The sequence below is a fragment of the Amyelois transitella genome, chromosome 24 (assembly GCF_032362555.1).
Source record: "Amyelois transitella isolate CPQ chromosome 24, ilAmyTran1.1, whole genome shotgun sequence".
Lineage (NCBI taxonomy): Eukaryota > Metazoa > Arthropoda > Insecta > Lepidoptera > Pyralidae > Amyelois > Amyelois transitella.
In genome coordinates, this window is record NC_083527.1 from 4,171,787 (window position 1) to 4,187,476 (window position 15,690).

Genomic DNA, 15,690 nt, shown 5'->3' on the forward strand with positions numbered 1-15,690 from the left:
GTCGCCCGCCCGCATTTAGAGCGTAGGTATGTAATGACCTCGCTCGTTTCGAGTGGCAGAAGCAGGCAGCGCTCGACTCGTGGAACTAAACAATCGAATCCGAATAATAATAACGACAATGACGACGCGTCGTAAGCGATTCGTGTGGCATATAAATTAACTCAGCAGAAGTATTACTATTCTTTATCCTCGACCTGAATATGATATTTTTTGTCGACATTAGTGTTCATTAATAGTTCTTTTAGGAATAATCATATCGAATGTTGGTAGATTTAACATTATTTAACCGGCTATAAGTAATTTATTACCGGCTTTAATATTTTTAGTATTATTTCGGTAAAATACATTTTAATATTGATTAATAAAATATAATTACCTTTGCCCGCAACTCCTCCCTAACTAAAATCCTATTATTATGTTCTCGTGAAAATTTTCAGAAAAAAGTAGTCTACTCATGTTTTAACCTTGGAACCTGGCTACATAACTAGGTAGGAAGTATAAAAATTTCTCCAACGGTTTACCCTTGTAAGTTTACTGTACAGACAAACTTACGCATCTAGAATATTACATACCTACATAAAAAAAAGCGTTTTCCCAAAGGGGTAGGCAGAGACCTACATAGGTACACCTTTCATTTGCCACAATCCCTACTAAGGTGCCTACTTACTGCTTCCACTTCATCCACATTCATTACTCTTTTCATGTAAGCTCGGCGGTTAAGAGTACTCTTTACCTGTCCTTTCACCAGGAAAGGCGCCTAGGCTTTCCCATTCATATTTTCCCATTAACGCTAAAAAGAACGTCTTTTCTATTTCAGTCACTTTTTACCTCATTTACACGGTTTTCCTCTATCACGATGTTTCTAAGGTATCCACCTTGACACTCAATTTAACACTGATCTTATATATTTTAGCGCCCATATATTATTCATATCCATTAAGTTTATTATGCTTTTCATTCGCCATGTTCCCCGCATATAATCTCTTTTCAATAACAATATCACATTTTGATCCTAAATACACAAACTCTCTCACTTGCCTAACTCGTTCACATATAAAAATGATGACATAAAATTCTGTCATTGTCTCGTCTTGTTCATATGCCTACCAATATTTTTGTATTATAAACCTGTCAGCATACTTATTCATCCTTAATCCACTTTGAGAGTCTTTTAACTATCCTTGAATAGGTTAAACAGCCAAGGTGAGGCAACACATCCTTGTCTAACACCTTTCAGAATACTAAACTGCTCAGTGTACTTCGCGTCTATCGTTACACAAGTACTGGACTCCCCTTATACTAATAATAATGCCCCTACGATTGTTCATTGATCACGTCGAACCTCTGTATTGTATTATTCACCCACATCAGGCCCTCTGAACAGGGATTCCAGAATGTGACCTGTTACAAAGTTCCTCTTATTCTCCAACTCGAGGTAAGCTGATCAGATGAGCCTTATTCGCTTACCACCCAGCGTGTCGCAACAGTCGCAAGTAAACATGAAGTATCGCATTGAGTCCTCATCTTCTTCGCGTGTCCTGCAAATTAGGCTGTAATAAACTATCTAAGTATTCCCGCTTTTCTATTCCCATCACTATATCTCCTTTCACATCACAACATTCCCTATCTACGCTGTTCTTTGTTCTGTCACTCAATCCGCGGCTCCGAAGGCTTTAAGTCGGAGGTTGTATTTATGCTCCAATCCATGAAATCTTTGTTTGCGCGATTTAGATTCTTCGGTGCTATTGGCTGAACTGGTCAATTTCAGTTGGTGTAACATTAGTGATGTCGTTATAGTACTCCCCCGCAATATCGCAGTCTGTTGTAGCTTGTTATTGCCAGTTATACCCCAATGAGTAGGGAATTCTAGTCCTAGTGTGTCAGGAGTGAGCCGTTGCGGTGCTTGTAGTCTTCGGTGAGTCGAGACAGAAGAGAGCGAAGTCGACTTATTAGCGCCGGGAGATATCGTGCAGAGCTGCCACGCTGGAGAGAAGAGCGGGCATCGCAGAGATCCAGGTGTGGGCTGCGGTAGGTGCGTCGCTCACTGAAGTCGATGGGAGTAAAGTGCGGGTGGAGACAGGACTACGAAGCCCAGTGAGTCGGCTGTGGTGGAGCTGCTGCGATACGCAGTTGCAGAGTGAAGAGTGATGATAAGGATAGAAGTTAATGATGAAGAAGGTTGCTTCCAATCACGTCGGGGTCACCATTAATTAATGGTATTCTTAAAAATTAAGTTCTAGTAGTATTGATGTATGATGTAAGACTTTAAAAAAGAAATAATGACCAAATTACTTCGAAAAACATGTACAAGTGCACAATATTACACCAGAGCCTAGCAACTACCTGTATTCGTAACAATAATTTATAAACCTCGTTTCAAACTTCTTTTTGTTTCTTCTATTTTCTTTTCGCCTTTTTTGGATTAGAGACATAAGAATGCGAGCTTGTTTGCTGAAAGAGAAAGTTCCTTTTCTATTAGAAATTTGCATTTGCCTAAACTGTAGAGAAAGCTGTCTTCATTTGAAAAGCAGATAACATGGTAAAGATAGCATGTAACCAACAGAATACTCTATCATAGCAGCGAGCTTATCTTATCACATCAAATATTATCACGCGCCTTACATAATACAATACGTCCAATCGCACATAGGTACACACTTAAATGATAAAATGTTTTGTACAAAGTCCTAAATTATTTTTTCACCCATTCGTTTCTCTTATCGATAGGTACTGATGTATGATAGCACAAACAAAATTGGTGATATCGGGTATTGCCCCAGCTGTAGTCAATCAGCTGCAAATAACAAATAATAATCCGCGCATAAAGTACTTCAATTTGTTTATTCGTCCAAATATTTAGGTAGAACTGTGGGCAATCATTCTAAGTTAAGTAGGAGAGTAGAGTGGAGGGGGTGGCAGGCAGAAGTAATTTACTGCGTTGCGTTGGCGATCAATAAACGCATGCGCTCTACTCTACGCAGAATGAGACGGAATGTCAGGCTTAGTCTGGATGGGCTTACTTTGTAAACTCCCTGTGGGACGAATAGGGACAAGGGTTTGGGGAGAGAGAACGGAAAAGGGCGAGGGTGACTAATGCGTCAATTTACAATAGAACAGAATTGAATAGAGATTTTTTCAATGCGCCGCCGTACTGAATTGTGAATACAGTCTTTCTATGTTTAAATAGTATTTTTATTAACTAAAATATACCTATTTAGTATTATTATTCGTAGTATTTACTTATTAGGATTAAAAGTTACTGTGCTAGAATAACTTATTATTAAGAAGAAGAGAAAAATATAGAAATAGATTTATCAAAATTAAGAAAAAAATAATCTAGGCTACAATCTATTTTACAATTACACAATACCTACTGCTTAATTGATTTCGAAGTTCAGACCTCAATTTTATAAAAATAATAGTACTTATCATATCACAATCATAAAGTACTTAAATGTCATGAATAATTACGCAGAAACGCAATCATAATGGATGACTTTGCCCCAAGTCTGTGCGCTGCGATTAACAAAAAGTTGTATGTAATAATAATTATTCTGCCCCACAAAGGCTATATAAATTGAGGTTGACTCAGTCAAGTCAAGCACATGACCGGTTAGTTTTATTATTACTTACTTGGAGAATATGAATGAACGCACAAATAATTTTTAGCTTTGATGTTTCAACTTTAAAGTCGATAATCCAGTACATGAGTGTTTTGAATTTATTCCATTATTTATGTTCATGGAATTACAGCCATTATATAAAAGCTGAGAAGGTTGAAAATGGCATGCACGTTTATAGTATTATTATTTCACTTTCCGTTATCGCCTGGCGCTCCGTCTCGCCTATCGTCGTCGCTTCGTCCATCGGCAAGAAAGCGTTCTCTTTGTTTTTTTAAGAGACCTCGCCTAAAGAGCAGACAGGGTTTATGCTTTGTAAAATATGGATCTTCCGTAGCTTGTTAGCGTAAAATATTCATAGATACCTAAATATTTATGAAAAAATCCTGCCATCCACTAATATTATAAAATGGAAAAATGTGTTTGTATGTCCGTCTTTCATGTAAGAAAGAAACTTCTGAGCCGATTTTCATGAAATTTTGCATACATATAGGTACTGTGGAATACGGCGAGCCATATTCATGCGGGCCGTGTTGAAGGAGTTTAACATGAGTAGAACACTAGTTACATACAACTACAACCAATATTATAAATGCGAAAGTAAGTTTATTTGTTTGTTATTTCTTCACGCGTTAAATACAGAACCAATCTTTTTTCTGTTTCGAAATCAATCCGAAGTTTTCACCTCTTAGGTACATCAAGTAGGTAAGTACCTAGATACCTACCTATTTATAGAGATTATAGAGGATTCTAGGAGGACTTCTGAGTTGCATCATGATGACTAGTAATGTGTGTTTATTTATTTCCACAACTTTATCATTGGGTACAGAGGGAGGCGGTGGCCGAATCGGTAAGGTGGCCTGTGAAAAAGCGCGATACGCATAAACACAGGTTCAAATCCCAACTCGGCCATGTACCAATGTCTATTTTCGTAGTTATGTACGTACAAAAGTTTGAATTCTTACCGATGCTCTTACGATGAGGAAACCTGCACATGCGGACAACTGGATGTGTAACCATGATCGATCCAATACGGGTTTAGCATTACCTGCAAATGTTCCGGAGGTCAGATCGTTCTCGCTTCGTGTAAAAGCCTGACTCACCCAATCCAGGATCCATGGTCAAAGGCAAACCCCGAGCTTCTCTCCAGAGTGGTGCGGATGCAACCGGGAGTAAAAAAAGATCTAAGTAACACATGTAAGACTCCGAGGTAGATTTCGATCCTATGCCTTTCTGCGGTTTTAACCTGGCACGTCACATGGCAGTAACATGTGTTAGATATATATATAAGTCCTATCAATATGTTCAGCTTGTTTATGTAGTTAAAGGGCGGGAATAAGGGTTATGTAACAATACCGCTCAGACTGACAGGTTGTGCTATAGCCTATGGCCTAAAAGATGAACATACATATAATCAGATCTTTACATCTTTATCCCTTACTAGCGACCCGCCCCGGCTTCGCACGGATGCACAGCAGATACTAAATATATCTCTATTAGAACTAACTAAGTCTTGCTCCCGGCAAAAGTCTGCAGTCCTGCAGTCCCGGGCCGTGCAGCGGAAATCGTAATATTTTAATTTCACCACAACTTCAAAACCAAACGTCCAATTTTAATCATTCAAAGACCAAATATTATCTACATAAACTGTACTTATTGATGAAATTATTTATTTTGATAAGGATTAATAGCATGAGTAAAAAAACGCGTTTAAATGTAGACCAAAAAAAAATTCAAGATTTTTAAATAAAAATGTGGTTGTTGTGCCTCACTCGACATAGATAGGTATAGTGTGTCGCGGACTTTTTTGTAGATATTTATAAGATCTACAATTAATTAAAACATTTTATGGTTCTATCTTTTGTAGTTTAGGCAGCGTACGCAAAATAAGTAACTTTTTGGTTGTATTTTTTTCAGTTTGTGTCCGAAAAATCCAAATATATTACGGAACCCTATTTTTTTCCAAAATAAAATATAGTCTATGTTACTCGTGGATAATGTAGCTTTCGAATGGTGAAAGAATTTTTAAAATCGGTCCAGTAGTTTTTGAGCCTATTCATTACAACCAAACAAACAAAGTTTTCCTCTTTATAATATTACTGTAGACGAGGTAGACAGAGCCAGCTTTATGGGGTGAACTTGAGATTCAAAGGTGCAGTGTGAAGTTAATTTATGTGATTAAATGGTAGTTTGCACTAAGAGATAATTATGCTTATTTACTTGATCGCTTTTTACGACAAGTGCCGTGTGGTTCCCGGCACCAATAAAAAAAGGATAGAACCACTCCATCTCGTTCCCATGGATGTCGTAAAAGGCGACAAAGGGATAGGCTTATAAACTTAAGATTCTTTTTTTGGGCGATGGGCTAGCAACCTGTCACTATTTGAATCTCAATTCCATCATAAAGCCAAACAGCTGAACGTGGCCTATCAGTCTTTTTCAAGACTGTCGGTCTGTCTACCCCGCAAGGGATATAGACGTGATTATATGTATGTATGCTTTTTACGACATCCATGGAAAATGAATTAAATAGCAAGGGCAAAATTACACAAAAAGGTAGGTACTACTTACATTAAATATTTATTTTCAAAAAATAACATCTGTTCAGTATCTCAATATACAAAATTTCGGTATGAGACAAAAATATTTCGTAACTTTTGGTCGACTGAAATCCTTATTAAATTACAAAAAACGATCCAAAATTGGGCAGCTAAGAAGACATAAAACGACCTCCTTGACCTCGTTGGTCATGGAGGTCAGACGGGAGTCGTTTCATTTTAACAAGAAAATCAAAACTTGGCTTCATACATCAAACATTCAACGTTTCCTTGTACATAACTTCATAATCTCTATAAGTTTTTCCATCAAATTTCCTATTTGAAGAAATGTATTTCTTCATTTCGTTGTCAGCCCAGAATTTGAGGTTTTCCCGCCCCAAATCCAGAGTTTTTACAGTCTTCTGTAAGCTGATAAGATTGTCGTTGAGTCGCTTCTTGATTCTATCAGTGACTTGGTCCTCTTCAGCCTTTTTCGGTGACAGATCTGGAGAAATAAATTTTAAAACATTATTTACCGAGCTTTTATCGTGGGTACTAAATAGTTAAATTTTTTTTTTATTTACCAATATCGAACTCCAATTTCCTTCCATTTCCAAACTCTTTGACCATCGCCTCCATGGTTTCTTTACTATTGACCAGCTGTATAATTCCGGAGATAGAGGCGTGCAGACAGACAGACGGACAGACAATCGGCGGGAGTTCTGCGTGCTGCCATCTACCGAGCAAGCGGGAGTGCGAAGATTGGAGAGTCTCGGATATCCAAATTTTTTCGCCGCTAAAATAACATAATACATTATTTTTTATTTATTTTTAAAATATATGTTTTTATAATTTTTTTAAAATAAGTTGATTAAATAAACAAGGTTAGGCAAAGGAAGTAATTAAAGTTTTGTTAAACTTGCAAATAAATCCGTTGCTAAGTTGAACATTAAAAAATAAAAAAAAATTGAGTTGAGTTCCTTAGTAATAACAGATTTTTTAATCAGTAAAATCAGTTAACACAACAATTTGTCTTAATGGAACAGTTTTCCTAAGAATACTGTAATTACAATAAACATTACTAATATTATAAATACAACGGATTTGTATTTTTATTGTTTGTATTTGAATTATTTGTTTACCACCCTTTTTTATATATCGAACATACCTTTCTAAAACAAGTTTCCTATTCTTCTCTAGACAGAATTTCTTCAAATATATTTTCAACTCATCAATGAATCTTGGGTTCGCATTATCTGAAAATTGAATAATAAAAAAAATTATATAACCAGGATCGACACGAAAAGGATAAAGGGATTTTCGGGACATTCGGGGAAAGAAACATTCGGGAAAAGGGACATTCGGGGAAAGGGGCATTCGGGGAAAGGGGCATTCGGGGAAAGGGACATTCAGGGCAAGAGATATTTGGGGAAATGGACATTCGTAGAATGCGACATTCTATGTAAGTATGTATCTAGTACCTGTAGTGTCTGCGAACGAGCAGTTTTCAGACACGTCCAGATCCAGACTCAACTCCACTTTGTTCCTCATCTTCTCCTTTCTCTCCTCGTAGAACTGACGGAGAGTTGCTATAGACTCCTGCGGGAACTCCAAGTGGCCTGGAATAATTTGTATTTTTGTATTTATTTGAACAGCCTGCTGGCGGCAAATATGTTAATCCGCCACCGATTCAAGGTGTAAAGCTTTTACCGCGAACGAAGTCGCGGGCAATAGCTGTGTGAATAAGATCTAATATACCTCTATATCTCTCGTTCTCCTGCACGGGAAGATCTTTCTGGAAGCCGCTGAAGATGTGAACGAGGCACTCTCTGATATTCATGATCTTCTTCTCGGTGACCGCCAAGTTCGTTAGCAGCCTCCTAAGTTCGTCCCTTTTGCTTTCCTGACGATGCGAGAGAAGTTAGAACTAACTATTGTACATTTAAAAAAAATTGACGACCGGTTTCGTTCAGTAGTCAGATTTTTATTACAGTCTCTAAATTCATAAAGCCATACAGCTGATCGTGGCCTTTCAGTCTTTTCGAGACTGTTGGCTCTGATTACCCCGCAAGGAATATATCTAGACGTGACTATATGTATTTATGTAAGAACCAAAGGGTCGGATCTCAGGTCGGATCATTATAAAAAAGTATTCCATAATGGGAATAACAGTAGAGCGTCGGTGGACTAATCGGTAATGTGTCCAGTTTAGACGCGTGTTGCACATAAAGGCACCGGTTCGAATCCCACCTCGGCCATGTAAGTACCAATGACTATTTTCCAACATTAGTCAGAGTGAATTCTCAATTGGGTAAATTGGAATATTATTACCGCGTTTTTTTAAATTATATGTAACGAGAATCAGACACTGAGTGTCCCCTTTCAATATGCAACACGATTTACCAGACACCCTGTATATATAAAAAAAAATACTTACAATATTCCTATCCACGGCTGCTATATTTCTTCCAACGTTCGCTATCCCTGTATCGCCAGCGATTTCAAAATGGCCGCTTCTCGTTTTAATATCGTTGAGGGCCGCGCGTAATGTGTTTACTCTAGCGGCCGTACGGGCGCGTTCACACCGCAACACTAGCAGCTCACACGCCTCGCCTGTTAGGTAGCTCTGTGGACACAGGTTTATTATTTAACTAGGTACAGCATTTATAAGTAGCCAGCCTGTTCGATGGTGCAGAATAGCGCAACCTACAACCGAATTGAATCGAATGAAAACTCAATAAAATAACAACCTTTACTACTAAGACATTTAACTTAAAATCCTAAAGACAAAATAACTCATGCTAACTCGCTCAAAGTAGGTAGTTTGCATAACTACCAGAAACAGTTCTTAGCGTCCAAATAGTGGGCGACCAAATATTTTTGTGCCATAAAAAAATTTGACTTCTGCACAAGTAAATCGGTGTTTTTTCAACTTATCGTACTTTCAAGTTGTTTGGTTACGACGTCGACATTGGTCCTTCGAGCCGGATTTGAACCAGTTTCATAATACACTCCATTTTAACTGCCAATTTACAAATATCCATATTAATACAACTGTCCCGTGTTAAGTGTGCTAAATAAATGGTATACAAATTTGTTTATTTTTGCAACTTTCACTAGGAAATTGAATCTGCAACCATTTTTTTCCAGATTTAATACTTACACTAAGTTCATTGACCGCTGACGCCAATCGTTTCTGGGTCTGCTTGATGTGCACCTTGTGTTTCATGGCTTCAAGCGCAAGACTGCTGTGTAAGGCCGCTGTATACGCTAGGACCGATTGTGGAGTGATTCTGTAAAAGAAAGTAGTTATAATTGGCTTAATGTATTTATATTATAAGTATTATTTATAGGTATATATATTTTGTTTGAATTGTATCATATATAGTCACGTGAAGAAGACAGAGCCAACAGTCTGAAAAGACTAATAGGCCACGTTCAGCTATTTGGCTTTATGATAGAATTGAGAAATTGAGATTCAAATAGTGACAGGTTGCTAGCCCATCGCCTAAAAAAAGAATCCCAAGTTTCAATTTCCAATCGCCTTTTGACATCCAAGAGGAAGAGATGAGTGGTCCTATTCTTTTCTTATTGGTGCTGGGAACCACACGGCACTATTTATTGTTTTTTTTGTTAAAGCATTTATTTATTTTGCACCGCGTCAACATCTCCTGTTTGTTTTCCTTTCACCCAAAGGTTAACTTGAAGAGATAGCATTAGCGATAGGTATGTACCATCGATATCGATGTACGATAGGTACTATGGTCTACTCTCTATGGTCTCACCCAACGCCGGTGTTGCCAGCACTAGCGGTGTCAGCCAGTTTGCTCACGAGTCCCGCTCGCGACTCGCACAGTAGCGGCCAGAGAGCGAAGCCGGGGGATTTAACCAGCGAGTACACTTGATCTTCTGTAAAAAAAATATATAAATACATACTTATAAACATATATTTTTTATGGCAAGGGCACACTACACTCATCGCGGGTAAATTCTATAAAAAAATATTAATACTTGTGCTGTTTTAATAGTCACTGATACTAGCGCAATCTATTGTCAAATAATATGAACTTTGGCACCAATTTTAAAAAAGAATACGACCACTCCATCTGTTTTCTACCGGATGTCGTCAAAGGCGACTAAGAGATAGGCTTATAAATTTGGGATTCTTCATTTAGGCGATGGGCTAGCAACCTGTCACTATATGAATCTCAATTCGATCATCAAGCCAAATAGCTGAACGTGGCCTATCAGTCTTTCTAGACTGCTGGCTCCGTCTACCCCGCGAGGGACATAGACCTGATCATATGAATAAATTTGCCTACTAATGTTACATACATACATAAAATCACGCCTCTTTCCCGGAGGGGTAGGCAGAGACTACCTCTTTTCACTTGCCACGATCTCTGCATACTTCCTTCGCTTCATCCACATTCATAACTCTCTTCATGCAAGCTCGGCGTATTCGGGTACTTTTGACCTGACCCTTTACCAGGACGTCCTTAATTTGATCAAGATACGTTCCTACTAATGTTATTCTTTAAAATAAACATACCAGTATCCTGATCTCCATTGGTGGACACTACTGAGGAGCTGGCGACGGGATTCGAGGCGAGCAGCGAGTTGGACGCCGCGGACGAAGACGGTTTCCGGATTAAGGATAGACATTTATCAAATTTACCCTGAAAAAAAGTATAGGTAAATTAGTTATTTTCTAGCAAACAGTCACTATTTAAATCTCAAATCTAATCTCTTTCTTTGTCTATTTATCAACATCACAACTTAAGTATGTACATCTTCATAATTAAGATATAATTTGCTTGGAATCTCCACAATTTCATTGTTAAACAAATGGATTGTCTTATAGTAGCTTAGAAGATATAGGCTGATAAACTTTGGGATTCCTTTTGTAGGCGATGGGCTAGCAACGTATCACTATTTGAATCTCAATTCCATCATAAGACATATATACAGCTGAACGTGTCTTTTCAGTCTTTTCACAACTGTTAGGTCTGTCTACCCCACAAGGGATATAGACGTGACTATATGCATGAATGTATAAATAGATACATTTCACGAGAAGTCACAGGCGCAAGCTACTAGTAAATTACCTGCACATCACCATCTTCATCAAAGCAGCAAAGTGAGTCAGCAATGGTCCTGGTTTCCTCCAAATTCTGCTTCTTGGCCTTCAAGTCAGCTGCCACCTGTTGTAGAAGCCACGCGCGACGCTGTAGATCTTCAATACGCTCGCGACATAAGTTGCGTTGGGATACTTTAAGTAAAAACAAATAGTTGCCTAAATTATTATGTTGATCTGATGTCCACTCAGCATGTGTCGAGGCATTTTACAAGAACCTGAAGCTAGTCTTCTGGAGCCACTGGTCAATCATGAAATACCACTATGCACTGCGTCAAACACTGAATCGTGTCCATGAAATATTTATTTTAGTTAAACAAATTATATTTATAAAATTAAAAAAATTATACAGGTAAAAAGACTATAGTTGGAATATTACTGTATCATCAAAGAGTAAGAATCAAATAACATTCTGTGTACTGGCCACATTCGATGAAAAAAAATAATTATACCAACACTTCATAGATATTTTGTCAGTGAGTTGTTTCAACTTCTCCTGTCCGCTGCCAACTCTGGTCTCCATGTCAGCGACCTTATCCTTCAGCTCTGTTTGTTGTTGCCACAATGCTATAGGCTCCGGTATAATAACATTTGAATCACGCTGAAATAAAAAAATATGGAATTCATATTTGCATAACAATTTTCATTGTAACTGCTTTGGACCACAATGTTAGAAAATTAGCAAGAAGATCATAGGATTATCATCCTATGATCCTTTCATTATGGTCCAAAGCAGTATGTCTATCTGAGAAATATATCTGACTTTTAGTGAAGGATTTGGATGTGCAAGTTAATTTTATTTTTTATTACATGCTTTACATGAATACACCTTGATCAAAATAATAATGTTTTTATTAATAAGGTGAGGTGAAAGAAGCCTGAATCAACAAGTTTCTATGAAAAACTTGATCATCACATAGGCAGGTATATAAGAGTTTGTATCAAATGGACTTAGTCTCAAATATAAAAACATTTAATGGAAGCTAAAATTCAAAAGGAAACACTAGTAACATACAATATAACATTACCTCATTGAATGGACTTTTCTTCTGCCACTTTTGAACATCATCACAGAACACTTGAAGTCTCTTCCGCTTAACAACATCCTTCGGTTCCACATGCTCCATGAGACTCCGCCACACCATGTAATATTGACCCCGGCATATTCTAAACATAAAATATAGCTTTATAGGTAAAAGGTTCAGTACCTTCAATTTATGTTTCAACGCACAAGATATTACAAATGGTTTAGAATTATACTTATAAACTTACTCTGAAATTTTGTCTACACTCGGAACTTTTTCAGGCGGGCATCCCATTCCTAAAAGCCATTCTGCAAATTTTTGAGGCACTTGTTCTCTACTCAATTTTTCGTTGCTCATTATTAAAGATTTAGCTGTTATAAGTATTCGTATACTCGATTAATTATTGAATTTAGATTCACAAAATTTAAACGGTGTTTCATTTGAATTTTGTGTTTGTTTACACTTTATTTTTTTAAATTGAGTTGTAGTGTGGTGTATAATAATCATCACATCATACAGCCAAAACTAATCTATCAAGATTATTCACGGGTTGATAAGCATTGGAACTCATTATTACTTGATAGAACGGCTGAAGTTAGGTCGTTTCATCTAGTTCATATTGATTCATGATAAAACATCATTGACTCTACTACTGTAATGTATTCAACCCCCCTATATTTCTTGTCAACGCTTGTGCTCACAAGCGTGTTGTCTTTGGTCAGTAGCACGCTGCACTGTGCCGTTTAATAACACATGTTCAATTCAGCCTGAGTGAGTCGCTCAGACCTAGGTCGGACAAAGTCGGTGGCACGCTACACGGGCAAGTCTTAGGTGTGACAGAACGACGCGAAGTTAAGTTTCGGAAGTCTTAACTTTGGCCTGCAGGTTACGCCCCCATTACATTTCACAGTATGTAGAGAAATTAGAGATCTATATCTAAGTTTGTATGGCCATTACTTAAATCTGAGAGCATAATTACGAAAATATACTTTGACAGCTTTCACTGTCGAAATGCCAAGGTCAAAAATTAAAAAAATATTTAAAATTTTGATGAATGAATGGTTGGTTGTTTTGTTTTGCTTGAGAATTCAATTCTAATATTAATTGAATAGAAATGTTAGGAAATTTAAAAGAATTTATATCTGTAGTCCAAGATGGTTTAAGTGGAAATAATAATTTGAGGCAAACTTTGCAAGAAGTTCAGAGGGTTAAGAATATTTTTAAAGAGAAACCGAAACATTCCAGCGAAGCGAAAGTGAACTATGGGGCTGGTGGTGCCTTATTAGAGAAATATCAAACTGACTGGGCTGAGATTCATGCAAACACCGAAACAAATGCTAAGTCTGCTGAGGCTGTCGACAGGACTGTACAAGAGTTGCACGAAATTACAAAAATTAGGTTGCAAAGTGCACATGAATTGAGTCAGAATTTGGCCCAATTGCCTGGATTGGCTGCCTCAGTGGCGCAGTGTATGGAGAGTTTGAGGAATGTACAGACTCTAATGAGGAGTGTGGAAGAAGAATTAATCCAATTTGAGGATATTGTAGAAAGGAGTGCAATGGAGAATTGGAAACTGGATCATCATTATCATCTAACTTTGTACAAGGAAAAGAAAATGGGTAAATATTGTCAACATTCCTTAGAATATTTCAGCAATGGTAAAAAACGATAACAACCAAACAAAGCTTATGTTGCTGCCAAAAATGTGGGTTCAAATCTCCAAAGACACTACAAAAACCAAAAAAGGCATGAATCAACTTATTATCTGATCTAATCATAACATAACAATAATAGAAAATTTAAAATAATTCTCTGCTTTCAATCAGGTCAAACACTAGGTACCTGACCCCAGATTGTGTAATGCATTGAGCCAATTCAACTTGAAAAAAAAATATATCAAAGAATCAAAACAAATTTTAATCACTATTAGCAGATTGAGGGTCTTGCATGTAATAGCAATAGTTTCTTTTTTCAAAAAACTATACAAGGTATCATTAATGACATCAACAATAGTAAAATAATATCTACTACCACTACCAAAGCGCGAGTGTAGAATAAGTGGTGGAACAAACTTTGCCATAAATCAGAACAAAATCTTTATCATAATTGACTCTTCAATATCACAATTACAGCAGCGCTAGAAGACATCAGACATCAATTGGCAAAAGAGAACACGCTGCAATCCTGTGTGAGAGAGAGACAGCAACTGGCAGACTTACAGTACAAGAGGGAGACAAGCGCAGCCGCATTCCAAAGCGACATGGCTCGGTATTTGAGCAGCAGGGCTGTGCCAGAAGGTTATAAATATACATAAAATATAGGAGGAATTATGCAGAGATTGTGGCAAGTGGAAAGAGGTAGTCTCTGCCTACCCCACCGGGAAAGAGGTGGTGGTTTTATGTATGTATGTAAATGTAATATAGGATCCAATGGATCGGCTTACATATAATTATATATCCTAATTATATATCTGGTTAATTTACTCCCCCAGCATTCTAGGCGGTTTGGCCTGTGCATTGTCTGTCAGTCCAGTCACTCAGTAATAGAAGTAAATAAATAAAAATATACAGGTTAAATTACACAGATTAAGATTAAGTTAGCATTAGAAGTAAATTCGAAACTTGTGTTCCCAGATACTAACTCAACGATACTATATTTTTATCAATACATATATGTATTGATAAGCATTCAAGACCCAGGCCAACTAGAAAATGTTCATTTCTCATCATGTCCTTGCCAGGATTCGAACCTGGGACCTCCGGTGTCACAGACAAGCACACTACCGCTGCGCCACCATTAACTCATTGGTCTTACTCTTTATTTCAGTTCATTCTTCTCAACCCAAAATCACTCTGGAGCAAGTACAACTAGACGACGATAGGACAGACCTGGAGAATTTCCTGGAGAGTTGAACCCCGTGAACACAGATTACTAAAGTAGGATGAACTCATAGAATTCATAATAATTTAAGACAATAGAAATGGCATATTAAACTTGGAGCTACAGAAATGATAAGTTGTTGTTGAAAGGAGTTCTACTTAACTTTCTATAATATTGACTTGTTTCTCATGCAGTTTACTGTACAATTGTATAGTATATCTGGCTTATTTGCCATCTCATAACTGATATGGTGTCATAGTCAATTCTTACGACGTCATATTCACCAGTACTTACCACCTATATCTTAAAGAACTGTTTTCTTTATTTTGAATATAAACAGATATTTTTTGTTTCTAATAACTTAATTAGAATTAACGGTATTTCTACAAAGATTGGTTAGCAATGGCAGAAATGATTCTAAATAGTTGGTTTCCTTGAAGTATAAAATGGAAAAAAAAAATGTGTCGTCGTATCTGTTGGATGTGATGCTA

At 37.3% G+C, this 15,690-nt stretch overlaps 2 protein-coding genes across 2 annotated transcripts; one reads left to right on the forward strand and one right to left on the reverse strand.

The window, feature by feature from the left end:
• Positions 1 to 6,223: 6,223 nt before the first annotated feature.
• On the reverse strand, positions 6,224 to 12,771 carry LOC106135886 (uncharacterized). The gene is made up of 13 exons (XM_013336287.2): positions 12,567 to 12,771; positions 12,323 to 12,461; positions 11,751 to 11,895; positions 11,266 to 11,429; positions 10,710 to 10,836; positions 9,943 to 10,066; positions 9,321 to 9,450; positions 8,595 to 8,783; positions 7,916 to 8,060; positions 7,639 to 7,776; positions 7,326 to 7,413; positions 6,742 to 6,953; positions 6,224 to 6,662 (listed from the first exon to the last, which is right to left on the reverse strand). The coding sequence occupies exons 1-13, from the start codon at positions 12,674 to 12,676 to the stop codon at positions 6,430 to 6,432; spliced, it is 1,944 nt and encodes a 647-aa protein (XP_013191741.2). The 5' UTR covers positions 12,677 to 12,771; the 3' UTR covers positions 6,224 to 6,429.
• Positions 12,772 to 13,369: 598 nt separating this feature from the next.
• Positions 13,370 to 15,423, forward strand: LOC106135888 (dysbindin protein homolog). The gene is made up of 3 exons (XM_013336289.2): positions 13,370 to 13,938; positions 14,452 to 14,616; positions 15,146 to 15,423. The coding sequence occupies exons 1-3, from the start codon at positions 13,434 to 13,436 to the stop codon at positions 15,229 to 15,231; spliced, it is 756 nt and encodes a 251-aa protein (XP_013191743.2). The 5' UTR covers positions 13,370 to 13,433; the 3' UTR covers positions 15,232 to 15,423.
• Positions 15,424 to 15,690: the final 267 nt, after the last annotated feature.

What these genes read in the sequence shown, in the direction of transcription:
- LOC106135886 (XM_013336287.2), bottom strand. Translation starts at nt 12,676, where the DNA reads ATGAGCAACGAAAAATTGAGTAGAGAACAAGTGCCTCAAAAATTTGCA. An exon ending in ATGAAGATGGTGATGTGCAG is followed by an intron (nt 10,837 to 11,265) that starts GTAATTTACTAG and finishes ACTTTTTTTCAG; the next exon opens with GGTAAATTTGATAAATGTCT. An exon ending in CAGCGGTCAATGAACTTAGT is followed by an intron (nt 8,784 to 9,320) that starts GTAAGTATTAAA and finishes CTGTGTCCACAG; the next exon opens with AGCTACCTAACAGGCGAGGC.
- LOC106135888 (XM_013336289.2), top strand. Translation starts at nt 13,434, where the DNA reads ATGTTAGGAAATTTAAAAGAATTTATATCTGTAGTCCAAGATGGTTTA. An exon ending in GTACAAGGAAAAGAAAATGG is followed by an intron (nt 13,939 to 14,451) that starts GTAAATATTGTC and finishes TCACAATTACAG; the next exon opens with CAGCGCTAGAAGACATCAGA. An exon ending in CAGCAGGGCTGTGCCAGAAG is followed by an intron (nt 14,617 to 15,145) that starts GTTATAAATATA and finishes TCTTTATTTCAG; the next exon opens with TTCATTCTTCTCAACCCAAA.